This window comes from Manacus candei, unplaced genomic scaffold (genome assembly GCF_025592945.1).
Source record: "Manacus candei isolate 608988 ecotype Guabito, Panama unplaced genomic scaffold, ASM2559294v1 h1tg000010l, whole genome shotgun sequence".
Classification (NCBI taxonomy): domain Eukaryota; kingdom Metazoa; phylum Chordata; class Aves; order Passeriformes; family Pipridae; genus Manacus; species Manacus candei.
This window is the reverse complement of record NW_026138058.1, coordinates 674,517-700,517: the sequence shown is the minus strand read 5'-3', so window position 1 is coordinate 700,517 and position 26,001 is coordinate 674,517. Positions and strand designations below refer to the sequence as shown.

Sequence of the window (26,001 nt, the reverse complement as noted above, 5' to 3'; positions counted from 1 at the left end):
GAGGTACAGGGCCTTCAGCAGCAGCACACTGTGAGTGTTTTCAGACAGAATCTCTTTATGTGGGACCAGCACCCTATAGATACCCTGCTCATTGGTCGGCTTGTCTCTATTTTGCTTCATTTTTTATACCCATGTGCAGATAATTTCTGGTATTTCTAGGTGCTTTTCTGAAGGCAAGGAGGCCATTTCCCCACCCCATGGGCATGCAGGTGGGATGGGGTGGTTTTTTTTCTGAAGTTAGGGATTCTGTCATGCCCCAGTCTCGAGTGCCTTGTCCCGAGGCCTTCACATTCTGGACCTGTTGCTGGTCAGATTTGGTTCTCAGTGGGCCTCAGCTAATTAGCAAAGGGGAAAAACAGCTCAAGATTTACCCCACAAGATGAGTGGGGCTTCATGCCTGTCCGTCCTTGGTGAATGCCACATCAAAGCAAGCACCACATCATTCCCCTGATGTTCGCCTTCCCAGGGCCTCCATTGGCATGAGGCATGCCTGCAGCATGCATGAAGGCACAGGACTGTCTCCCCCGCTCCACATCCCCAGTACCCTTCCTAGCACTTCTTGTTTTCTGTACAAAACACTCTGGTTGAAGTGTCCAAACCTGTTGCTTTGCCCTCTGTGTGCACAGAATTTGGTTCCTGCTGCCTCTGCCCCTGCCCTGAAGACCTTGTATTCAGAAAGTGCTACAGAAATCTTCTGAAAACAACATTTGTACCTACTGAATCACAGAAATCTGAAGGCTGGAAAAGACCTTTAAGATCAAGTCCAGTTGTCAACCCAGCACCACCACAATGTTCACCATGAAACTATGTCCTCAAACATAACCACATATTTTATGAACACTTCAAGGGATGGTGACTCCCACTTCCCTGGGCAGCCTGTTTCAATGCTTTACAACCCTTTTCATAACAATTTTTTTCCTAATACCTAATCTAAACTTCTGATGTAGAACCATAGAATCACCGAAGTTGGAAAAGATTCCTGGTTCTTTAAGATTCCTGGCTTTTCCATAAAAATGCTGTAATGAAAACTGGCTTACAATATTGTGGCCATTACCATTCTAGTTTGGGTGTGGGTGAAGAAATGAAAGAAAAACTTTGGGAAATTATGGGGGTTTTGTTGCATGGTTTTTTTTTTTTATTTGTTTGGGTTTTTTGGTTGGTTGGTTTTTAATGAAGTCAGTTCCATGTTGGGGATTTGATGGGGAATTCAGCATTGTAGGGAAAGTTTCCACCCCAAAAATGAAAGGCAGAAGGCTGCTGACCCCTGTAGAGTCACCAGGTTCCCATGGGCAAAAGCGAGTCTTTTAGAAAATGAAACATGTGTGTTGCTTGATGTCCAGCTTTGAAATTCAGGACTTCATGGGTTGATACGAATTTGTTCAGCTTGGACTTTGCAACATGCCACAAACCAACAATCTCCTTGGCTTTCTCTGCTGGCTTCCCCCTGGGTAGAGGTTTGGTGCTCCTGTGTCTGTGGCGGCTGCAGTGGCTTTGGCTGTCCCTGAGCCTTGGACCCTGGTATTCTGCCATGGGATGCCACTTTGAGAGCAGTTTATTGTACACAATGCATAATATCATACAGAAACTGATATGATAGGATTCTTAGATGACATCTGTGAAACGTCTTTGGGTAGTTCATCTGAAAGCATTATAGAAAACCAAACTATTATCATAAATTTGCATAAGACTTCTCAGGGTTCAGAACTGTTGGTGGGATGGATTGAAGATCGGACAATATCGTTGTCAACCTCACGAACATTCTCAGTGTGCCTTCATATTTCTGTTTTGTATTTCTCCATAAGGAAATACTTGACTATGCTGAGTGTTGTATTTTTTTCTCTTCACACCCATGTTGGTGCTTCAGTGGAAGCAGTGGAGCCACCATGATGGAGGATTGTACCTTTTCCCTCCTTCTTTGGCTGAAATTGTTACTGTTAAGGGTTAAAGTGTCCAGTTCCTCTCCTGAGAAACAGTGCATTTTAACAATGGCTTGTGGCAGTGAGAGGCATAAAGGCATAAATTATGTGCTGGGTTTACAAAAAGCAAACTGTTTTTTCCACCAGGGCAGGTTGTGTTACACTTTGTTTCAGTTGGATGTCTCGCGCTTTATTTTGATGAAGTACCTCTTTTTTCAGCAGTGCATGTAGGACGGTGGAGGCTGCTGAGAGAGCTCCTTTGGTCCTGGGGTGAGAGGAGCCACAGAGGGAGAGGGCGGGAAGGAGGGGGAGAAGAGAAACACCCCATGTGAGTCTGTGGGGAAAGCCAGAGAGGAGCTAGTGAGGACTGCCCCGGGAGGGGAAGGAGGAGGAGGACTGGGGAGGAGAAGTTGGAGGGGGCTTAGGGAGACGCTGTTTTGGGGAGTAGGTGCCTGTGCAGGCAGTGGTGTTGCACTGGGAGCAGGCTCCTATAAAATCTTTCTTGGAGTTTCTGCCTTTCTCAGTAAACTGAACTGGGTGGTTCTGTCATGGAGACAGCAGGGAAGAGCCTTTGCAGGGTTGAGCAGTATTGTTGGGGGTGGGTGTGGGCTGGGGTGAATCATACTTTTCTTTCATGTCCTAGAGGAGACAGAGCAGTGTTTATACTGAGAAAGGACAGAGCTGTTGAGGACAAATATACGATGATGAAGCTGGCAAATCCTGGCAGACGCAGAGGCCAGCTGTTGCCACTGTGCTGCTGTCTCTGTTCACCCACACACTTGTTAGAGGCCAGGCAAGACTGAAATCTGGAAAGCCACCTCAGTTTGCTGTGTACATTTGCCTCCCTTGGGCTGGCCTTGCCATGGTTTTCTATGGAAGCTTCTGTTTGAAAACCAGATGAAGACTTTGGCTCTTGAGGACATGGTTTAGTGGTGGCCTTGGCAGTGCTGAGTTACCTGGAATGGGGGAGGGGGGAGAGGACACTGGGGACTGCAATGGCCCATGAAGGGCTTACTTGGGAAATACCCATGAGCATCTGCAGGTCTCTGCTCTCTTTCCACCAGACCTTCCTGGAGAGGTCAAAGGAGAGCAGGCATGAGCAATGACCAAGCAGGGACTGCCAGACTAACAGGTCCATTGGACACGTGCCCAGGCACTGCACACAGACCTTGCTTTTGTTCAGCCTGCTACCTCTGCCTAAGGAACAATAATCAAAAGCATTCCCAGTGCTCAGTGTGGACAGTTTTCTGTGCTGCTACTCCTTGGGGTTTTGCTGCTCACCATAGGCAGCCTTGCTGGCACGTGTGTGTGCACAATTGTGCACATGGGTGTGATTTACTGGTCCGTGCAATGCCACATGTCTTTAAAATTATAGTGCCCCTTTCCTACTGAAATAATTTCTACATAGAGAGGCTCCTATTACAGCAATAGGAGTGTGGACGTCATGATTTATTATTATTTATGGTCCCAGGGCCTTGTTTATGCACGATGGGTTAGGTGCTCAGGATAGAAATGCCATTATGCAAATGACATTGAATGTCCTTACTGAGCCTAAATAATTTTTGTGTTGGACGATTAAACCTCATCTGTTATTGATATGGGCTGCAGTCGGGCTATTAAAGAGTCCCAACAGTACTTACTCCCAGTAATGGGAAAATTGAGAGGAAGAGGCTAAACAATTGCCTCAAGTGTGCTGTGATTGTCTGGTAGGAGTGGAACATAACGAACCCCCTGAATGGAAATCGTGTTTACTACTTAGGGATAAATAAAAAAGGAGAACACATAATAAATTGTGCTTTGTGATGTGAATTGGTGCACCAGAGAATTTGCGTACTTTCAATTTATTTATTTATTTGAATTGGGAGGGGGGGGGGTGGCAGGGTGGAGGGGGTGGTGTGATTGGGATGTAGATACTGCAAGCAGTTAGGAAGGATTCCTGCAGTGCCTGCCCCTGACCGGGTGGCTGGGGAGAGCCATCCTCCTCAGGAGCTGCACCGATGCCATGCCGTACACTTTGACACAGCTGTGCGGTCACATTTTTATCAGTGTTGATAGCTTATGAATTCAAAAATTGACAAAATTTACAGAAAAATGAGGATAATCCATCTTCCTTAGCAGCCTGTCAGGAGCTGGCTATACTTCATAATCTTCAATTACAGATGCTATTTTCAGACATTTACATGCAGATATTAGAACAAAATGAAAATGAGAAACAAAGAATGAATGGAAATGCAGCTATTTATATGTATGAAAGAAAAACAACAGGTAAATTCTAGGCATTTAGATTAGATTTGGGGATCCCTTCAGAAAATCTGAGAAGGACTGCGCTCACTTATGAATTGCACTGTGGAAATGTAAAATGTGTCATTTCCCACATGCAGATAATGTGAAGATTGGGTCAAAAACAGGTCAGTTGTTTTGAAGTATGAGGGTAAATGTGTTCATGGCAGGGTGCATGAGCTAATTCCCACTGCCTTCAGAGGAATCTCTGGGGATGAATCCTAATTCGATCTGGGCTAAAATGAAGCACAGCTGCTAATTTTTTATAAACATATATGTTTTGTGAAAGGGAGGTTCAGAAATACTCCATTTAAACCAAGGGAAATAGGTTGTACCACTGAAGCCAAACTTCCATGTTCTGTGAGACAGCAATGATCCCAACGTGGCTGAAATCAAAGAATAACTGGGGTTTGGCCTAAATTAGGTGTGTAAATAGCATTTACTCCAAAGCAGGATTGGTTTTGGTGGCAGTGGTGGACAGTGCAGGGAATGCCAAGTAAATTATGAAATGGTGAGGTGGCTGGCAGGCAGCAGTGGTGAGACTTTGATATATAGCTTTTTGGAAGACTTTCCCATCTAAATCCTGAGTGGCTGAGGAGGAGGGCATTAGGATGGATTTTCCATTCCCTTGAAACTCCAGGCAGAGCAACAGCAGTGCCTGTGCAGCTGCAAGTGGTGCTGGGTTTCTCAAAGCCTGGGGAGATTAATTAGAGCTTCTTTGGATTAAACTCTTCGAACCATATCTAATGTTACAAATTTTTTCCCTTTGTCAAGCTGAGGTGGGGGTTTCTTTGGACAGCCTGCCTGGCGTGTACCACTTCTACCTCTATTTATTGATTAATTTTAAAGTATTAAGACACAATGACTTGGAGATATTTGTGTGAGGTCTGTCTTGCTGCTGGCATCATGGGTGAACAGTGGATGTAATGGATGTGACCTGAGGGACAGCACTCTGCCTTTCAGGGGCCTCAAGGCTTTTTTGACAGTGAAGGTGCTCGGTGCACCATCTCTATCAGCAGGGAAGGCAGTGCACATGGTCGGTAAGGAGGCAGACCAAGACCAGAGTCCCCAAGACTTCTGACAGTCTGAGACCCTGTTGTGCTGCTGCTGCTGTGTCCTGAGCAGTGTTGTAGGCCTGGGGGCAGCTGTGTCATTGGCAGGAGGGCACAGGAGGTGTTACTTCATGCCTGCCTGGTGTTTTAATTGGGAAGACTGAGCAGATGCAAAAAGCAACATGTGCAAGTCCCAATGGACCCCAGCTGGCTCATTTCAGTGGCCACTTGCCCTGTGCAGCAGGCAGCTCTTGTCTGTCTTTGCTTGGTGCAATCGCTTCAAGATGTGTACCTGGTCTGTGCCCCGCGAAAGAGACAGGGTAGAAGGGGGATGCATTTGTCTCACACTACCTGGGTCACAATGCTGCTGCAGGTCTCATCCAAGCTTATGGGAGCTCCCTGATTTTCCCACATTGGCACCCTAGAACCAGGCTGTTACAGGGAATGATCTTGTTCTCTACTGTGTGTCCATCTTTGCATAACAATTTAGGATAAAATTCCAGATAAATCTCAAAGAGAAAATTTCTGTACCTGTTGACTTTTCAGTGGGTTACACTTCGGCATCTTTGCTAGGAAAAGTGCAGGGTGAAGCTGGTGATGGTCTGTCTGTCTGTTTCACTATAGTGCAGCAGGTTTGAAAATGATCCTGAAACCTTCCTGCACCCCTTTTCCCTCCATCTGCCCATTAACTTCTCCACTCCAGGGGTGTTAGTATTTAGACATAAAGCCTTTGTAGTGGTAGTGGATGTAAAAATCTACTCAGAGCAGAAATCTTCCTGTTTGCACTTTGCAGAGAAATCTGGTGGGGAGGGACTGTGCAAACCATGCTGCCCATGTGCTGCTGCCCAAAGGTGCTCAGAGACCACCTCTCTCCTCACCACCCCAACCAATCCTCCGCCAGACTCCAGCTCTTGTCTGCCAGAGCTGAGTGGGACGGGGCAGGGGAGACACAGGAGATCTGGTCTTGCTCCTCCTTTCAGTTTGAGCTTCTCATTCTCTCCTTTATATTATTCCTCGTTTCACATGTCTTGTGTTTTCTCTCCTCCATGCTATGGCAGTGGTGCTCCATGCTGATGAGACAGTGCGTGGTACAACCGCAGGCAGTCATTTTTCAGGTAATTTCTAGGGTACTGAACACCCGACTCTTGCTTTTTCACATACCAAGCAGAAGGTCAGGCTTCCAGCTGCGCGAGGAGGGACCCCTAACCATGATCGTCATTTTGAGCTGCTCCTCACCAGCAGCAGTGCCACGTCACTGGTGCAGGAGCCAAGTCTGACCCCTTCTGCTGCCCCTCCCTGACCAGCTGGAGAAGCTCCTGGGAAGAGTTGGCAGGAGAGTCTCAATGGGGCCATGGGGTGAGGGGCTGCTCCACGAGCACTGCCTCCCCCTGGGGTTGGTTCTCCTCTCTGGATGGGGTGCCTGAAAGAAAGAGCTCTGTCTGGGGGGAGCGGGAAGAGGGGACATCGCTTTACCTCTCAGGAGTGGGTCAACACCCAGCATTGTGAAGGCACAGTGACAGAGAGGCTTGTGCTTCTTCATGGGGTACTGGGGTCCCCTTGCCCCTCCACGGGGGTGAGAAGAGCTGCAGGCAGCACCAACTAGCTGGTTTTAGGGTGAAGGCTCCTCTGCTCTGCACCTGTGGCTCTTCTCTCCTCATGGGCCAAAAGATGCTTCTGCTGACTGTCGCCTCTCCCCAGTCTCTCACCATTGGCAATGGTGTGTCTTCTCCGCCCACAGACAAGTGTTGATCACAGCCACTGTGCCAGCCTGCTGCTGATGGCCCTGACCACACCCCCTCTGCTGTGCAGTGGGAACTGCTAGTGCAGAGGTAGATGTGATATTGATGATCAGTCCTCCACTGGGACAGCATAAGCAGAGAGGGGTCAGCAGCCACCTCAGGCTGCCCCTCAGCCTGGACTTGCTCCGCCTGGGTGCTGGGAGGAGTGGTTGGTGCCTGGTCTGTGTGGCTGCTGGTGTTCAGTTGCTGGTGGCTTCAAGGAGTGATCTGGACACTGGAAAGCGCCTGGAAAATCCCCAAAAATCTTGCTATTCTTACCTCTAGGAAAATGTTGCTGGGCCATTGTAAAAGAGGTGCAGTTCCTGTCTGCAGCAAATTATTTGGACCAAAAGCAGGGAGGGACTCCAGATCTCCATTTTGCACACCTCTACCTTACGCCTTCTCATTCCTACCACAGCACTGCCTGACTGTGGGCTCTCCCTCCACACTGTGCTCAGCAACTACAATGCTTCCAGTCTCTCCAGTCCACAGATGTGGTTCCATGGTTTGGAGCTGTGCCGCTGACATTGCTCCAACTCTCTGTGGTGCAGTGACACAGAAGAGCATGGGGTACCATTGTCCTGACCTCTGACAGGGTGTGCTACACCCTGATCACTGCTTGCTTCTGACACTGGAACTGATTAGTCTCTCTGAGCTTGAAGGACCAGCTCATGGCTCGTTGGCATAATGTTTTGAGGTCATTACAGTTAAAGCTTTTAACTCTGGTCCTGCTTTCCCCATGACACTTCCTTGGACCTTTGAAGGGAAGCAAGCTGTGGAGTTGTTGGAGATTTGCAGGCAGGTGCCCAGGCTGGTTCCAGTTGGGTTTGTGCAAGGATCAGCAGTTCCAAAAACTGCTTTTGGTGGCAGGGTTTAGATGTGCAACCACCACCCCAGTTGTCTTGCATGACCCAGCCTGTGGCAAGAGTCCCATCCCAGCTGGATGCTTCCTCCCAAACTACAAGTTTGTAGCTCCCACTTTGTAAGTGAGAAACCACATTCATTCCCTGCTCACTGGGGGCAGTGGATCAGTGCCCCATGGGAGAGTACGAAGAGATGTTCCAGTCTGGATATGGTGGGGTTGTGGCTTTCATAGAACAACGTGGTAAAATCAGGCATCCTTCTCCAGGAATTGGTGTGTGCTCTTTTCCAGATATCAGATATACCAAACAGCAGCACACAAAGACAGGTTTTTCCTCTGCTGTGCTGCCAGCCCATCCATGCTCATGCATCATCAGTTGCTTGGAATGCCTCTGCAGGGCTGTTGTTTGTCTGGTGTCTTGTGGACAGAAAAAACCCAGCAGTGTTGCCGCATGTGCATTTACTCTGAATAAGGGAAGGTGGGGTTGGAGATGTAGGAGAGCTCAGACTGGTGTTGGAAGACTGAGAAATGCACCTTGATGTGATGTGAAGTGAGAAGAAGGAGCTTTGGTTGCACTTGTAGGAAGGAGGAAGGCTGGGACCATCACTGGCACCCTCCTCAGAGGAGGGATGCTCCTGGGCCCATCCTCTGCAATGGGCAGAAATGGGGGATGAGACAGAGGTGTGGGTGTCTTTGAGGCAGTCGTGGCAGATGAAAGGGGCTGGGTGCGTGAAGGCAAGGCAAACATGAGGGTATGGAGGGTGTCAGAGAAGGAATGAGCTAAAAGGACTGAGGAACAGGACAGCTTTAATGCAAAGGTTAGGGAGGAGCCTACAAGATGAGTCAGAGGACTCTGATCCATGGGCTGGGTGCAGGACAAGGGTGGCCAGGGGCTAGTCCCTCGCAAAATGCATTTGGCACACACATCTGCAAGGGATTTATACAGGGGAGCCTTCAAGGTGTCAGACTGTACTCCAGAAAATACATGTTTATTACACAGACCTGCTAATACATAATTATCCAGGTAAATTAACTTCTGTTTGAGTGAGAGGTGGGCAACAGAGACATTAACAGGTATATTTGACCCAAAGTGTTGTGTTAGTGGCAAGCACCAGATTGTGTGCTGGGTTCTTGGACAAACTTGCAAGAGGATGTATTCACTCAGACCAGATTTTGTTTCCTTGAAAAAAAAGTTAACTTTTATGGATGTCCCATCCCTGGAAGTGTTCAAGGCCAAGTTGGATAGGACTTTGAGCAACCTGGTGTAGTGGAAGGTGTTCCTGTCCATGGTAGGGGGTGGAATAAGATTGTCTTTAAGGTCCCTTCCCACACAAACCCGTCTAGGATTCTGTGATACTCTGATTTTTGTTTTGGTCACTTAAAAAAACCCCCACGTGATCCTGGTTTCCCCAGCATTTCTTCACCTCTGTGCAGCTTCTGCATTGACTTAATCTTCAGGAATTCAGCAGGGATTGGCCTCACAGTGGTTGCTCTTTAGTTTATCTGTTCCTATTGCCATTCTTAGTTTGAAATTATCATCCTCCACTTGTTATGGGCATGATTGCCATCTCACAAATAAGAGATTAAAACTTAAAGGGCACATAGGAGCAGGGAAGGGAGAACTTTATGAGGAAACTTCCCAGTTTTGTGAGAATGATCCTGACTATAAGAAGTCATGGAAATAAGGCAAATGAAGATAAGCTTTGTGCCATATACATGTATATCCTCCAAACTGACTGTAGATTGCTGTAGCTGCAGGACTTACACAGGTTACGGGACACAAATGGTCTAATTTCTTGGGACCTGTGCTCATTTACAATACCTTTGGCTAATGAAATTAAGAAATTCCCTTGAAATGAGACAGCGTCCTTACTACAGTCAGGTGATTTATTTCTAAATAATTTCAATTTAGGAACAGTTGGCTATGAATGCATCCATTAAGCAAACATTAATATGTATGTGCACTTTCTTGTGAAACGATGAAGAAATGTGACATTCCCAAGAAAAGGGGGGAAATGGGATACACCATTCCTCCCTTCTTGTTAGTGCATGTCCACTCAAGTGCCACCACTGAAATATGGAGAGTTCAGGTTAACAGGCAAGGACATTTTTCTCTAACAAGCAAGTAACTTGCACTTGACAGTTATTCTACAAAATTTCCACCTTCAAGAAAATCTTGTTACATATTGATGAGTTTGGCTTTTGTTTTATAAAGAAAGCCCGTTTTAGTGTTCTCCAAGAACAGTGGTGATAAGCACCAACCCACTTATTGAGCAGACTGAGTGCTGAAAGCCCCATTTAACTGGGCATTGCCTTTAAAACTGGCAGAACAAAGGATTTTTGAGTTCTATATTGCACCTACTTTCTGTCGCACAGGTAAAAGCTCTTGAATAGTAAATTTATTATCACTAAAATGCCTTTTGTTTCTTTTTCCAGGCAACTGAATACTCAGCCATGGCCTCACTAGCTAGTGGATTGGATGACATGAAGGCAAATATAACCAGCCCTACTTCTGCAGATTTGGGAGCGAGTGTTCCTGGTCCTCAGTCCTATCCTATAGTTACAGGTAAGCAATTTTCTAACACCGATAAGTGACATGAATTGTCTATGCCTGCATATTGTAGGGAGAGGCCCTTTATGGAATAATTGTGTCAGATGTGGAGTCATTTTCTCAAAAGTCTATTTTAAAATGTGGTTTCAGAGCAGCTCTATTGAAAGTCAATTGAAAGTCTTGTGTAAATCATTTGTGTTTGCTTGTAGCCAACAAATGATGTATCCATCCCTTCACTCCAAGGCTGTGCCCCTCTACTCCAAACCTGCATCCTGAGTACCACTGTGTCACCAAAAAGCAGAATGCTTGCCTCTGCCTTTGGGCTTTGGTGCTCATTTTTCATAAATACGCCTGGTGTGTTTGAGTGGACAAGGTTTTTATGACAGTTCAAACAAATGTGAATTTTGGCTGCTATTAGTTCCTACAAATGCTCATGTTTTGTACCATTTCTAGAGTTGTAACTATGCAATAAGGCTAAGCATTTAAATGAAAAGCAAAGGCTGTTTATCCAGGGAACAACACATCATCTGCTTTTGTTCAGCAGACATATGGCAAGAGTTAAGAAACAGAGATTGATAAATGCTTTGGTTACGTAGTTATTTGGGGCTGACCACACTGCTTGGAAGGAGTTTGGCCAAATGGTAAGAAAATGATTAAATTGTGTCCCAAATGAATTGTGCAAATCAGAAAAGATGAGGAATTTGAAAATGTAAGGCTCTGTGTTTAATATAAATGTTACCTCTGTGTGTTACTGCTGTGTCTAACTTGTGCAAATTTTATTGGATTTTTTTCTGTTTTGCCAAAGATTGCATGCAATTCTTTATTTTGTTGCTACAAGGGAAGATGATACTGTTTTTCGTGTAGTATTTCTGTATCTTTAAAGCCCTACAGTCTCATCTAGGACAGGAGCAGTTTTGAAAACAATTGTTAGAGAATTGTTTTACCCCAATACAACATTAGCCTTTGGCTTTTCTCAGCAAAAGTTTAGGAAGATTCAAAAGAAATAAGGGAGTTAGAAGAAGTATTAAAAAAATCATATGTATCTTGAAGTGGCAATGGGGAGACTTATTTTAATACGTCTTTGGTACTGGGTGGGTGGTTTTAGTGGTGGACTCATAGGTAAGAAAGGTGTCTGGGGACCCTTCAGTTGTCAGTGTGACCTAGGGATGGATGGACAGAACGAGGGACTCCTGGAGATGTATGTGGCTTATATGAGATAAGGAGATAGAGCATTGATACAGATATATTTATGTCTTTCATAGGTCTGTACTGGGATCAGTTTTATTTAATATCTTCATTATCAATCATTATCAATATCAGTGTTATTTAATATCTTCATTAATAACGTAGACAAAGGGATCGAAGGCATCTTCACCAATTGACACCAAGCTGAGGGTGCAGGTGACATACCTGAAGGACAGAGCCATCCAGAGGAACCTGGACAAGCTCAAGAAGTGGCCCATGGGAATCTCATGCAGTTTAACAAGGCCAGGTGCTGGCGCTCACCTGGGTCAGGGCAGCCCTCGGGATCGATCCAGGCTGGGGATGAGCAGATTGAGAGAAGCCCTGAGGAGGAGGACCTGGGGATGCTGCGGGGGGAGAGGCTGGACATGGCGTGGTCATATGTGCTGGCAGCACAGAAACCCCCTGTGTCCTGGGCTGATCCCATAGTGTGGGCAGCAGGTAAGGGTGGGGGGATTCTGTTCCTCTGCCCCACTCAGGTGAGACCCCACCTGCAGTGCTGCCTCCAGCTCTGGGGCCCCAGCATGGGAAGGACATGGACCTGTTGGAGTGAGTCCAGAGGAGGCCATCAAGTTGATTAAAAGGATGGAGCACCTCTTCTGTAAGGAAAGGTTGAGAGAATTAGGATTGTTCAGCCTGCAGAAGGGAAGCTTCAATATGACCTAACTGCAGTCTTCCAGTAACTAAAGGGAGCCTACAAGACAGCTAGAGAGAGACTATTTGCAAGGGCCTGGAGTGACAAAGGAAAATGGATTTAAACTGAAAGAGAATAGGTTTAGATTAGATATTGGGAAAAATTCTTTACTGTGAGGGTGATGAGGCACTGGCACAAGTTGCCCAGAGAGGTTGTAGATGCCCCATCCCTGGAGGTGTTCAAGGTCACATTGGACAGGGCTTGGAGTAACCTGGTCCAGTGGAAGGTGTTCCTGTCCATGCAAGGGGGTGGAACTAGAGAACTTTTCCAATGCAATTCACTCTATGATTCTATGAGTCTGTGCTGTTTATAGAATCATAGAATAGAAGGAAACTGAAAGGAATATGTAAGAAGAAACATGAATCGTCATGCTGGTCGTCATAAGTCACTCATACAACCTATGAAAGTTAAAAAGTAATTTCTCCTCAGGCAATTTATTCTCACTTATCTGCTGCAGAACTCCAGCTTAAATGATTCTATGATTCCCTGCATTTTAATTTGAAGCCTGAAGTGCTGCTCATTGCAGAAGACCCAGGCTGTCTCAGGCCATCATGGGCATTCTGCTGCCTTTTAGTTCCTCCTCCTGAGTGTTTGTCCCATGACAAACCTTGTGCCCTGTTAGACATTTGTGCAGCCTGATAGCACCTCTAACTGCATGAGCAGGTACTGCGGGCATCTCCCGCCTGGGAGTGTCCACAGTGCGCAGTGGGAGCTGACGGGAGCTGTGTCCTTGGGGGGAGGCAAAGTAGCAGGAGATAACTGAGCTACATTATCATGGGCCAAAGTTAGGAAACCAAGATGATAATAGAGAAACTGAATGCTCCCTCCCTTCTGTTGTCTTCTAAGGAACTGCCCATCCAGGATCTGCACCTGGCCAAAATGAGGTTCAGCCAAGAGCTGTTGTTTTGGCTGGTACATCAGCAGCACTTCTTCTTTTACACTTGTTTAAGCACTTCTCGCGTGTCTCTAGTTGCTACCTCCTTAGAATGTGGTGAGCTAGCTGATCATTTATTAGAGCAAAACCAACTACAGAGGTGATACTGCGGAGCTTAGTATTGATTTTATAGAGGTTGTCCCTGTGGTGTTACCTACACTTGAGCAAAAGTTCCAAATGTTAAATTTGCTAGTTGTCCTCAAAAACATGGAGCAGACTTTATGAGCAGCAGCTCTAGAAAAAAGCTGCCATCAGGTTTAAAATATGACAGAGTGAGAGCTACAACAGAACATGTTTTTCAAGACAGTGGGTATTTATATCTTTAGTTTGATAGTGCTGTATAGTCTTCTATCATCTGCATTCATAAAACTTGGATTTACACAAGCATACCAAAATCCTTTTAAAATGTATGCCTCTTGATATATTTTTGGAGGAGGCTGTCTAGCTGCTATCCTCCCTCCTTTTTAAATAACCATAGGAATTGTTTTGTGCTGGATATGCTCTAGAAGTGCTCAGAAATCTGTATAACAATCTGGATTGTATAGCACTAGGCACGTACCATATGCCCAAGTCATGCCCCCTGCCCTGATTCTTTCCTGAGGAGCTGAAAGGATGTGCAGACTGTCAGGAGCAGGAGGGCTTCAGCAGCAAGCCATGCTTTGTAATGTGCAAGGTGTGTCCATTATAGCACGCTTGATGATGCATTTCTCACTTTAGTTCTGGACAGACTTCTCTATTTTCTCCCCAAAATTAACTCATTTCTTCAGTCACAGCTCTTTTCCCAGCCTATTTCCTCAGTAGGATAAGGGATTTGGAAAAGGATACACTTTTATTGACCCTATTTCCATTGTAACCACAAGCTGTGTATTGCCACAGGACTTTCATCTGTGATAAGTACCTCTGAAAATCAGGAACTGGGAAATGGTGCACAATGGCGGTTACGAGTGCAAGGTCCAAGAAATGTCTGCAAACACACTACCTACTCTGCCTTCTCAGAGTTTTTTTAGTTGTCTGTTGTCTGACTAAAGCTGTGATAAAATTCAGTGGTGGTTTAGCATTCTAGGGCTGGGCTGGGTGGGTAGAGGTAGGTAATCGATAAGGCAGCAACCTCTGGAGGACGGTCAGCTTTGTATCAGCTGACCTACTTCAGTGGTCATACCCTGGTTCATGAGAGAAGTCTTGCCAGAGCCAGCCCCTGGTTCTGGGTCACCCTCAGTCTGGCCATCCAGAGTCCAAGTCTTGCAGATCTGTGATGGCATTTCATTTGTGAACTGCTTGTCATTGGAGGAGGAGGGGCCAACCTGATCTCTAGTCTTCTCTTGAGATTCAGGAAGTTGCATTGCTTTTAATTTCTTCACCCTTTTTTGAGTGTTTCCACTCTTCCTTGTTCCAGAAAGGCTGTGATTTATCTGATCAAACTCAGAGAAGGAGACTAAAGGCCCTGGGGGACAACATGTTTTAGTCATGCTAGATAATGTGTTTTCAGGTAAAAAAGTGAGAGTTAGTTGGATAAAAGTCCACAAAATGATCAAAGTCTGTATCTGGTGTTGCTAATGCCTTGAGACTGACCTCACTTCTCAGTTGACATTCCAGATTATAAACACTTTTGTAAAAGCTTCACTGTCATAAGACCTAGAGCTGCTTAAAACATTGGCAAATGAGTTGTGGTATCCAGAGCAACTGTGTCACTTGTACCAGGAACTCTTCTGGTGTGTGTGAAGCAAAGCTGTGAACACGACTGCATGATGCTTCAATAAAGAATAAGGCTATTGGTAAGGCTGAAAGGTGGGTAAGTAACTTGAAATATGAAAAGCAGGAGTTTGAGCCAAGAACACTTATGTCCTTTCGATAACTATATCTGCTATTCAAGGCAGTTTTTATGAGAAAGTCTGGAGCAGTCTGAGCTGCCATACGCTAAGAGAACTAAGTCTACTTCATCTTGTCAGTCTTAAATCTGTAAGACAGACTGTAAAAGAATATAATGGAAATACGTCTGAGAACAGAGGTCTTGAGTGAACTATGATTACAGTTTTTTGTTGTTCTTGTTGCCAGGCTGTGATGTAGCCGGCAAAGGTTTGAGATGACAAAGATCTTCTATGCAGTTGTGGATAGAAAATGTAAAATTTCTCTCTCTTAGCTAGCTGGCATATCCAAACATTTGGAATGGTTCTTGAAAACCAAAGGATTGCTGAAACATTGGCATTCAGGCTAATACTTGCTGCTAAGGAAAAATTTAGTGACAGCTCTCAGTATTGCTTCAGCCACCAACTCTGTTGTATTATGGACCACCAGCCAAATATATCTGATTAAAGAACCACTCGCTTTCTCTGCATCAATTTTATACCACATTAAATATTAAGTTTAAAGAAATCCCTTCCATCACTGTGTGCTGCCACAGTCCTTAAGTGTTCTCTCCATTTACAAGCCAATGACATGTGCCCAGTTCATTACTGCTGTCGTCAGCAGTTTCCAAGCAGCCTGTGATTGTTACTAATTACCTGCACATGCATTTTTCCTGCTCCCACTTGCTGATTTCAGCGTGGTGGGTATCACTCTGAGAGGACAAAGCCATGTTAAGCTGGCACCTTTATGTGGCTCTCCAATACAGTGCCAAGGGTGGATTGATCAACCCACAGCAACCCTGGCTGCGTCTGGCAATGGGGTCGGTTTGCAGTGGCAGAGCCAAGAGTGGCTGTCAGCCAGCCTCACCCAGGGGCAGAGCAGCATGATTCACTGCAGTGGGGTACGATGTGAACACTATATCACTCTATTAAAAGAAGCATCACAGGGTAAAGTGTTGTCAGGGTGCTTTGGTTTGGTTCCTCTGCCAGATGTTGGAGTAGAGGAGGCTGATCTTCTTTCATGCGGGCACACCTCTATCAGCTTTTGCTCATTTGGTCCTCCTCACAGCTTACACACCCATGCAGGGAGAGTAAGGAATAACAATCCATATTCCTGAGAATTATGTTCCATTTTTGTAGTTAGGGAACAAAGATGCTAAAATGGGATAAATGCAGGTCAAAGGACCAGATGTTTCTTGTTACTATTCTGCTGTGACATATAGTCCTCACCCAGCCTCTCAGTGTGTTTTTCCTTAGGAGTGCTCAGTCTCATCTGCTTCCTAACTCTTCATTCTTCTTTGTTCATCCCATTGTGCTGTGACTGCAATTTATGGGCCAGTGTTTTGCTAGGTTTTGTTGAATGGCAGATACTACTGGTCCCTTCTGAAGCTAGGCACGGTGGTAGTGCAGTTAGACTGCAAACCATACCAAAATCAAATTCTCCCTGAGGACTTCAGTATTGGTAGCCACTATGGATTCTGATGCCTTCAATAGGAGGAAAGGAGTTGCTTCTCTAAAATTCCAGTCTGATCTCTTGCCAGGATAAAACCCCAATAGATTTCAGCATTTAGCTCAATGCAATCCAAAAGGACTTCTTGTTTTTTTCAACAAGAAATCAAGTGGCAGTGAGACGCAGATCATTTCCAGAAGATCTGAGTAACAGATCTTCCTCAGCCTGTGGATGGAGGATTCATCTGAACAACCCTAGAAAACAGCGTTTGGGTCGAGGGGTCTGGGGAAGCCTTCCTCTCTCCACAGGTTAGAAATTAGATATTTAATTAGGACTAGAAGGTGTCTTTTCTCATTAATTTTGCATATAAAGTTAGTGATCCTTATCAGTGGGTGGCTGGGTCTTTCCAATGGCTATTGAGAGAATGAAGAGTGCTTAGCTTACGCTGGACCTGTGTGGGTGGAATGGGCCTGGCCCACAGAGAAAGAAGGGTCACACAAAAGTCCTGGAGGGAACTGTTATCCAGCTAATGGTCAACAACAGTTTTCCAGCAGTGTTTTCACCAGCTGAATGAAAGTATTTCAATTATTTTGGTTTCAAATTAAAAAATATTTGCATTTCTAATAATAAAAAGTAGTTTCAATTTATACTTCCTGTTCCAACTCTTTGAAATAAGACATGTAAAATTTTCACAATTCCTTCTTCCTTTTTTTTTCTCTACTCACTCCCCTATCCCCAAATCAACATGGTTTTGAAGAAAGTAAAGAGAAGGTTTGATTTTGTTGAAATTGCTTTTTCTTCTGGAAAAATGCTTTGGTGTTTGTTTTGGTTTGTTTGTTTGTGTTGTTGTTGTTGTCTAGTTGTCTATAGCAATATATATTGTCTATGGCAATAATAAAAAAATCTTCTTCTGAGGCCACTATATTTTGTCCACCAAATCTTCTGAGGCCACTATATAATCTGTCCCAACATGGAAATGTTGATCTGTGTTTAAACATTATCACTGACTTATACTTTGATTTCTGTGGGACTGATCTGAAGTGCAAATTGGTGTTGGTAGATGACTGGTTTCCAGTGAACCATAATGCTAAGATTTACAGCTTAGTTTCTACATTTAATAGATAAAAGTACAGATGTGTTTTCCAATAATCTCTTTGTCACTCCCAATAGGGCCTGTCACGTTAAAGACTTGAAAAAAGGCCACATAACCTTCCGTGGAAAGGCAGCCACTCTGAAAAACGAAAGTGCCAGTTTTAATGATAGTACAGAGTCTAAGTGCAACACTGTTGAGTTTTTCCATTTTTATGAATTCTTATCTTGCCATTAAAAAAGAACAAGCGCATTTGAGAAAGCAAACGAGGGCACTTGTACCCCACTAAGACTCAGGCTATTAACTGCCTCTTTTGATGATGTACAGCCTGACTCTGTTGGGAGTTTGGCCGTGGATTTAAATGTCGAATTTAACTGTGGTAAACATGTTTTGGTGCAACGCATGTATAATAACAATTTGCATTTACATAGCATCTTTTACTTAAGGATTTTGCAACCTCTAATTAATTAAATCTGTTTCCCCCTACCCCCAATACCGCTGTGGTATGGATAATAAATACAATTTTAAATAAAGCAGCGATGGCAAGAGGATTAAGACAAGAGGGTTCTGGTGCCCCTGTGTTGCCCTGATTGCGGCAGGGCTGGGGCTTGTTCTGCAAACATGCTGAGCCACCTCTTCATGTTTTACCCTGGTCTGAAATGCCCTAAAAAAAAAAAAAAAAAAGGGCATCAAACCAACTCTGCACCCACGGGTGGAAAATGTCCTGCTGGGTACATGCACAGTCTTGTGCTGGTGTTTGGGTCCTGGGGACTCTCACCCACCTGTGCCACCCACCGCCATGGCAACCAGGGATTCAGGTGTGCAGAGCTGGCTGGTGGCTTTAGGGCATCCAAGGCCACTTCAACCCCCAGGCGGCACTTCTCACTGCCAGAGAAATTATGTAAATCTCCTATAGATCTCCAAACTGGAAATAATGAAAAAAAAGAAAAATGAAAGAAAAAAAAAGAAAGTAAAACGCTCGAGTTAGCATAAATGCTTCCTAAATTCCTGTTTTTGGCCCAGAACAATAACAAAACATCTGAGAGTGTCTGTGCAAACCACCAAAATGATATTTCCAGGTGAGTAGGGAGATGTGTTGGCATCTGTGTATCTGCACAACACAAAAATAAAGTCTAATGGCAGTTTGAGTCAGGCTACAGAAATTACGTCTAGGACAAGGTAATTGTTTTGATGATAGTGGTTGAAAACACCTCCAAAAGATACTGAGGTGCTGGAGTGTGTCCAATGACAAGCAATGGAGCTGGGGAAAGGTCTGGAGAACAATTTTGATGTGTAGTGGCTGAGGAAGCTCAGGGGGCTCAGTCTGGAGAAAAAGAGGCCCAGGAGGGACCCTCTCACTCTCTAAGACTCCCTGACAGGAGGGTTGGAGCCAGGTGGGAGTTGGACTCTGCTCCCAGAGAAATGGTGACAGGATGAGAGGAAATAGCCTCAAGTTGTCTCAGGGAAGGTTTAGGTTTGATATTGGGAAAATATCTTCACCAAAAGGGTTGTCCAGCCCTGGCACAGGCTGCCTAGGGCAGTGGTGAGTCCTCTTTCCTGAAAGGATTTAAAAACCCTGTGAATGTGGCATTGGGGGCATGGTTAATGGTGGCCTTAGCAGTGCTGGAAAGGGAGTAGAGGGAATGGCAAAACAAAGATCATTCCAGGGCATCCCTGGGCAATGGAGAGTATGCCACAAGTACTCTTGCTGTCTGCTGTCTGCTCTCACCTTCCTACCATCCCCTAGAAATGGCAGCATGCCTTTTTTTAAATCTGGGAGAAATCTGAGAGAAACTGTAAAGGATTCAAGAAAGAAAAGCTGCAAAGTGTAAAGTGTTTAAAATCTTGTTTTAATAGTGCTGCAGCATATTTTATGAGGAAAGCTCTTGCTTATGTTCTCTATTATATTTTTTGAAAGAGCTCTTCCTGTAGTGCTGTCCTTGGAAAAGACTGTGTTAGCTGTGAATAGAGATTTTATAAATCTACCTGGGGCTTTTTTTTTGGTAATGTACCATTGTTTCTTCTTGACTTTGTATTATATCAGGCTAAAAATGTGTGAATTTCAGGTTTTGGTATTATTTCTCATAAAAATGTTAAACTGTAATTAAAAAAAATGCAAAAAGCAAAATGCAGTGGAAAAAAAGGAAAAACATCACTGGCACTCAAAATATGAATTGCCTGGTTTTGAGCTGCTTAATGGAACTGGCACATCTACCAGCATGGGGAATATTGTTTGTGGAAATCCCTTGAGAATCATCATGGACAGGCACTGCCTGTGCTGCCACAGACTTGACACCTGGCTTGGGATTTTCACAAAGAGGTGGCTGAAAACTGAATTCAGTTAAGAGTGAAAGGAGTGTCAGGGTCCCTCTGGAGCTTTTCTTTTCATCCTACATTCTTTGTAACAGCCTGAATTCCTTGAGCTCAGCAGCTCTATGATGACACTGTACCTTTTTTTGAGCACTAGTTCCTAAAAAAAAGGCTTGTGTATCAACAGTATTCCTCTAGAGAGGGGTCATATGTGGGTTGTCCCCTCCCCAGCAGGCTTCGGCTCTGGCAGTTGTGGGTTCAGACCTGGCGGCCTCCCCATATGTGAGGATTCTCTGTGGGAAGGATGATCCTGGACTGTTGGTAATTAAGGATTGCAAGAGGATCTAGGGTTTGGAAGAGTGTGGTGTGAAGGCAGCAGATGCTGCTGCAGTTGTACTAATTGCAAAGTCCAAAAGACGTGTGGGATGTTGGGGGATGTGGATGAGACTTGCTTTGTCAGCAAATCAGACTTTTGGTGCTAAACAGAGGCCTTGGTTTTGCTCCTTCTGTCTTTGTTAATATAATTATAATTATGAAATATAGACAAAGACTTTTCCCAGGCACTGATGTAACCTTGAACAGGCCCAGTAGCTGCTCGCAGTGGAGCTGTGTCCTGTGCTGCCTGTGCTGCCTGACCTGCCTATGCTAGCCAGTACAGGCAGTCCTAAATGTGTCCAGGTCTGGTGCAGAGACAGAAAAGCTAGTGAGATAGGCACTGGATGAGGGCAAAACTTGAACTGATCTTGCTGAGCCAGGGCTTTGCCCAGCCTAGTCCAGGTGACAGAGTTGCACATGTCCCCTGAGATGTCTGGAGAGCATTGCCCATCTTTCCCTGTGGAACTGCACTGAGAACAGTCATCACAGGAATGAGCAGACACTGGCAATAACTGGTGTGACAGGGACATATGTTACATGTGTCATGTAAGCTGCACGTGTGCAGGGTGAAGAAGTGCAGGACTGTGCCTTTGCTATTTGTATTTTTGCCTGTTGCTGCTGAGGTCACACCAGGAGGTGCTCCATGCATCCCTACATCCTATTCCAGAGCATTCCCATGGCTTCATCCACCCTACAATGACTGGTGTTAGCTCTGAAGTCAAATAGTTGGTCATGAGAGGTGTAGGTAGCTGCTGTGGTCTCCCACTGTGAGGATGCACAAGGCTGCAGGAGGTACATTGGATCTTTTGGGGACATGTAGAGGTGGGATCACCAGCTCATGGCCAAGTGCACTCTTGTTCATTGTATAAGGGTTCACTGCTGTTTAACAGGCTTGAGCATGCAGTGCCACAGGCTCACCACTCAGGAGATAAATTTTGTCCATGTTCTGCTGGGGTGTTCACTGCCTTCAAGTCTTGATATCAACTCAGGCTTTAATGAAAGAAGCTCTCAGGTTCTCAAGATATGAGCGAAGTATCGGTGGACCCTACTGTGACATGGATAATGCTCCTTGGATGTGACACTACCTCCCTGCCTCGACCACTGTGTGGTGGGCAGTGGTGCCTGTCCCCGTGCTTGGCCCCTTGGAGTAATGCAAAGCCACTGCTTCTGTGTGTCACCTCACCTGAGGCTTCATAGACCGCAGGGTTACCTTTGTGCTTTCCTCTGCAAGGCGCTGCCTGCAGACCCTCAGCCAAGCACTCCCTTCCTGTGGCGGCTGCTCTGAGGCCCCTCAGCTGCAGCAGGCCTCTGATGGGGGGGTGTCCCTCCTGCTGAGGAAGAGTGGACCTCCCCCACAGAGGTGAAGGCACTGTCATTGCTGTGAGGCTGGTGCTCCACCAGAACCAGCCCCCACGCTCATCACCATTCCTCTGGCCCCACTACACGGCAGCAGGGACCAGTGGTGGCACCACGGGACTGGAGAGAAGAAGGGAGTCAGGGTGGCATTCTGTCACCCCTCCAGAACATGGTCCCAGCCCCTCCTCCTCAGTGGACCCATTGGGGTGGTAGGAACACCCGGCAGCTTTGCTCAGCATCACATATGCCCCATGGAGAGCAGAGCACTTCTACCCCCATCAACAGAAGTGCTGTCCTGAAGTCACTCCTTTCTCTGAGCTTTCTAATTATTCCTGTCCAATCTTTCGTCCTGTTTTCTTTTAATTATTTTTCCCTTTCTTCTCTCCCCCTCTTTTTTTCCCCTAAAACTCCAGCACTCCTCTCCAGTGTATTAAGAATGTGAGTGAAATTGATGGCTGTAACGTCTGAAGTCTTTATGATGATGAATGACTTTCACTGCCAAAGCTTTTATTGTCTCTGATTTGGGAAGAAGGGGAGCGGATTTATTGTGACCAACTGTCATGCCATTTAATACAGTTATAAATCCTGATGCCGTGACGGGCACCGGGGACCTCCTCTGGCCACTCTCCTACCCTGCTTTTGTCCCTGCTTGACATCCTCAACTGTGGTGCAGACAGTGAGAAATGTGAGCTGGGAACTCCCAGGTGGAGGGTGATGGCTGAGGACAGGGCAAGCCCTGAGTGTCTTACCCAGATCCAGGCAGGCTGCAAAGCCCCTGGCTCTCAGGATGGGTGGAGATGCCCCATGACCTTGGGCACCAGTGCAGCATCCCCCCATCCTGGTGCTGGTACTCATGGGCTGCTTCAGTCCTGCATTTATGTGGCAGAAGGGGAATCTCCCACTGTGGCTTGGAGCAAATCCAGTTCCCCATCTCCTTCTCTCCTCTAATCTGAACTCACTGAAGGTTGCTTCCCATAAAGTAATCCATATGTGTGTTATTTTCTGAACTACATGGTGCATCAGTTGAGGTACACATCTACTATGTTATGAGAGATGATGGCTGCATCAGTTGAGGTACACATCTACTATGTTATGAGAGATGATGGCTACTCACCAGGCAGCTCAGAAAGAGGTGAGACTTGGAAATCTGAACTTGGTCCTGCTACTGCACAGGGCAGATGAAAAATCAATTTGTCTTAAAGTGATTTCAAATGAGATGTTTCAGGTTCCTTCAACTAAAGAGAATAAAATATTTCAAACCTGACAACTGAGAATATTTAATGGAAAACAGTGAAACCCAAGGGTGACAATGTTTCTGCAGCTTCACTATTTCCATCACAGGATTCAGGTATAGTGCCTGATTTCAACTTTTCAACTTATTCCAGGTTAAAAAAAGTATTACAGAAATATCAGAAAAATAGTACATGGATTGTCAATCTGGACTTTGTCGAACCCTAATTAGGATGTTGAAATCTAGGGTGTAAATATTTCTCTTGTGAATAGAAAACTGCTGATGACATTAGCAATGATGCTTGGATTGGAAATGTCTCCATCTCAGATTAATTCCAGATGCAGATCATAAATACTGATTCTTGTGAGATGAAAATATCAGTATGGGTTTAATGTTGCTGCAAAAAGATTGGTGGAAGCCGTTGGGTTTTCTTTCCCTCTGTGCTTGTATAGCGAGTTGAATAACCAGTTGTCAATATGCTCAAGTGTTTCTGTCTCTGGATGTGCCAGTAGGCTGCCAGGTTATACCCACCCATGTCAGTGTTGACAGGGTTCCCCTGCATGGGAAGGTGTCTGTCTGCATGAGAGCAGATGGGACAGTGAAGCCCTAGGTTGCCTGGTGTCTGGCCAAGTGCTTGCAGCCCCAGCACTTTGCTGCTGTCTCAAGCCCAGCTCGACATCCAGAGCCCCAGGTGGAGACCTGGTGGCACAATGTCAGTCATTGGGGTGGGCACTGCTGGGGGGTTTCACTGCTCTGGCTTGGGACCAAAGGGATTGCCATCAAGGCAGGTTTACGTGGTGCCTGAGCTTCTCCTTCTGGTCTCACTGCTTGCAAAGGCCCTCTGGATGTCACTGCTGTCCTTTGCAAGGTGCCTGGAAACCCATGTCCTCCCCTCTTGCCTGGTTGCCTGCTTTCCCGCTTTCCCGTACACAGCTGGGGAGCATGAGGCCCCCTCCCTGCCAGTGCCATCCCAGCCTACCAGGTTGTGTCAGGGACCTAGTGCTCAGCAGCCTACCAACACAGGCTTGCCTGGATTCTAGGAGCCTCCCCAGGCCATCATGTGTAGTCCTCAGACCTGGGGGCAGTGTACCCTCAGCTGCCAGGATGGGAGGAGGAGGTGGGCTGCCCTGCCTGGAATCATATATCAGATCATATATCTTATATCATAGTACAGATGCTCTGGAGCGACATCTGCACCTGCAGGGCCTTTTCAGGCAGTTCCTGTCACAGCCCAGCACCCCTAGCTAGTGGCAGCCATGCTCATGGTGTGTGGGGTACCAGGTCAGGAGCATCCTCAGATGCCCATCATGGAATGGCTGTGGTGGCAGACAGTGATGGAGGGGATGTCTCTATGCTTTTCCTCATGCACTGCCATGGGAAGGTCCCAGAGATGGATTCATGGCCTGGTACAGGCAAGGCAGCTGCCTGTGCTGCTGCCTCCGAGTTGTCTGTGGACAGCGAGATCTTTTGGTCAAGTCTCCAGACTGAATCCTGAAGGTCTGAGCCCTACTGAAGAATGCTCTCCCTTGGGAACAGCTTCTCTGTCCCAAGGGCAGCTCCTAGCTTGAGCCAAGGCTATGGACCTGCAAAGTGTGCTGAACTGCTCCCCAGGGCTGGCTTTGCCATGCTTATCCCTTTTCTAAACTCATAAATGAGATTTGTTAAATGGGCTGAACATGTGAGGTTGGAAACATTCTGCATTTCCATTTCTTGAAGAGGGAGAGGTTGGAGGCCAGCCACCTCTCCCCATACATATCCATTAGTTTTTGGGAGCATCCATGGCACCACAGTAAATTGCTAACAATGCTCTAGTTTCTAGGCTACAATTGCTACTGTTTGTTTTTTTCCTATAGTTCCAGTGTCGGGAGCCCTGTTACAGTGAGAAGAGTTTGTAACTCTTCACAAATTGATGGTTATTTCTTTTTAGTCTCCTCTATTGCAAAGAGAGAATAGAAAACAGCTTCTGGGCTTTTGCAAAAATTCAAACAGTGAAAAAGAAACAAAAGGAAAAAATATTTTATTTAAAGATCTCTTGGTAACTCAGTCTCTCTTGTGATTTTTGTGGAGTATTGAACACCTAGCTGGGCAGTTGCAGGAACAGGGATCCCCCAGATCACAAACTTTTCAAGGCGCTAATCATCTTGGTCATCTTGCGTCTTTCCAGCAGCACAGTTATTACTCTGGAGACAGTCTCCCTGAGCCTACTGTGCTGCTCTTATAAGAAGTATTGCTGTGCTGCAGAAAGGAAACAACAATAAAGGGAATATGTTGCTTCTGTATGCGTTAAGAGCACTGATCAAACCACATGAGATCCCATTTCAGACATAATGTGCATTGGAGGGCAAAATTAGATTGAGAAGTAAATGGAGCCTAAAATTTCCATAGCTTTATTCGTCAGAAAGCTGTTTCATTGCGTGGTTTAATTCTCCTACTTCTTTCATTCATTGAATGTAGCGTGCTGGCTAGAGTACATTTTAGAAATAATGGGATGAAAAAAACCCATCTTTAATTTGGTGGTGGTTGTGAGGTGTGTAAGGTTGTTCAGACCTGAGATGTGAGGTGATATGAAATGCAGAAGCATATTACACAGTAGCAGAAAAACAGCCATACTCACACTTTCCTCATTTTAGCAGGAAGAGGTGTTTTGTTTTAGCATTGTTATTTTATATTTTGGCTTTTGATTTTGGTTTGTTCTGCATTTATGTAATGCTGAACTATTTAAAGTTGGGTTTATTATTTCTATTTTAAAGTTTCATTTCATTGCTTCTTGTGAATTACACTGAGTGATGAATGGCACTTGACCAAAAAATAACATTTTCTAGTCTAAGACCTGCCATGGTGGCAAGCCCATTATTTTTACGTGAGATTTCTTTTCCCTCCCCTTTAAACATGTAGATTTGACAGGAGGAGGCTAACTGGTCTCTCAGATAAGTAGACACATGGGGTTTTTGCCTTCAAAGGAAACACTTGATGTCATTTCCAAATCAACACAGATTGCTGAGGAAAGCACTTAATGTGCAGTGAATCCCTTTTGAAAGA

General features: G+C 45.5%; 1 protein-coding gene across 4 annotated transcripts in view; it reads left to right on the top strand.

Annotated features, from left to right (window-relative positions):
• Positions 1-26,001, top strand: part of PAX5 (paired box 5) — a 124,623-nt gene that overhangs the window by 54,947 nt on the left and 43,675 nt on the right. For 2 of the 4 annotated variants that reach the window (XM_051777532.1, XM_051777533.1), the window contains exon 7: positions 10,325-10,454. In XM_051777532.1, the coding sequence (XP_051633492.1) occupies positions 10,325-10,454 (130 nt within the window). Of the gene's footprint in view, positions 1-6,306; positions 6,364-10,324; positions 10,455-10,983; positions 11,056-26,001 lie in introns of those variants that run through there. The other 2 variants (XM_051777534.1, XM_051777531.1) reach the window with 2 other exon arrangements.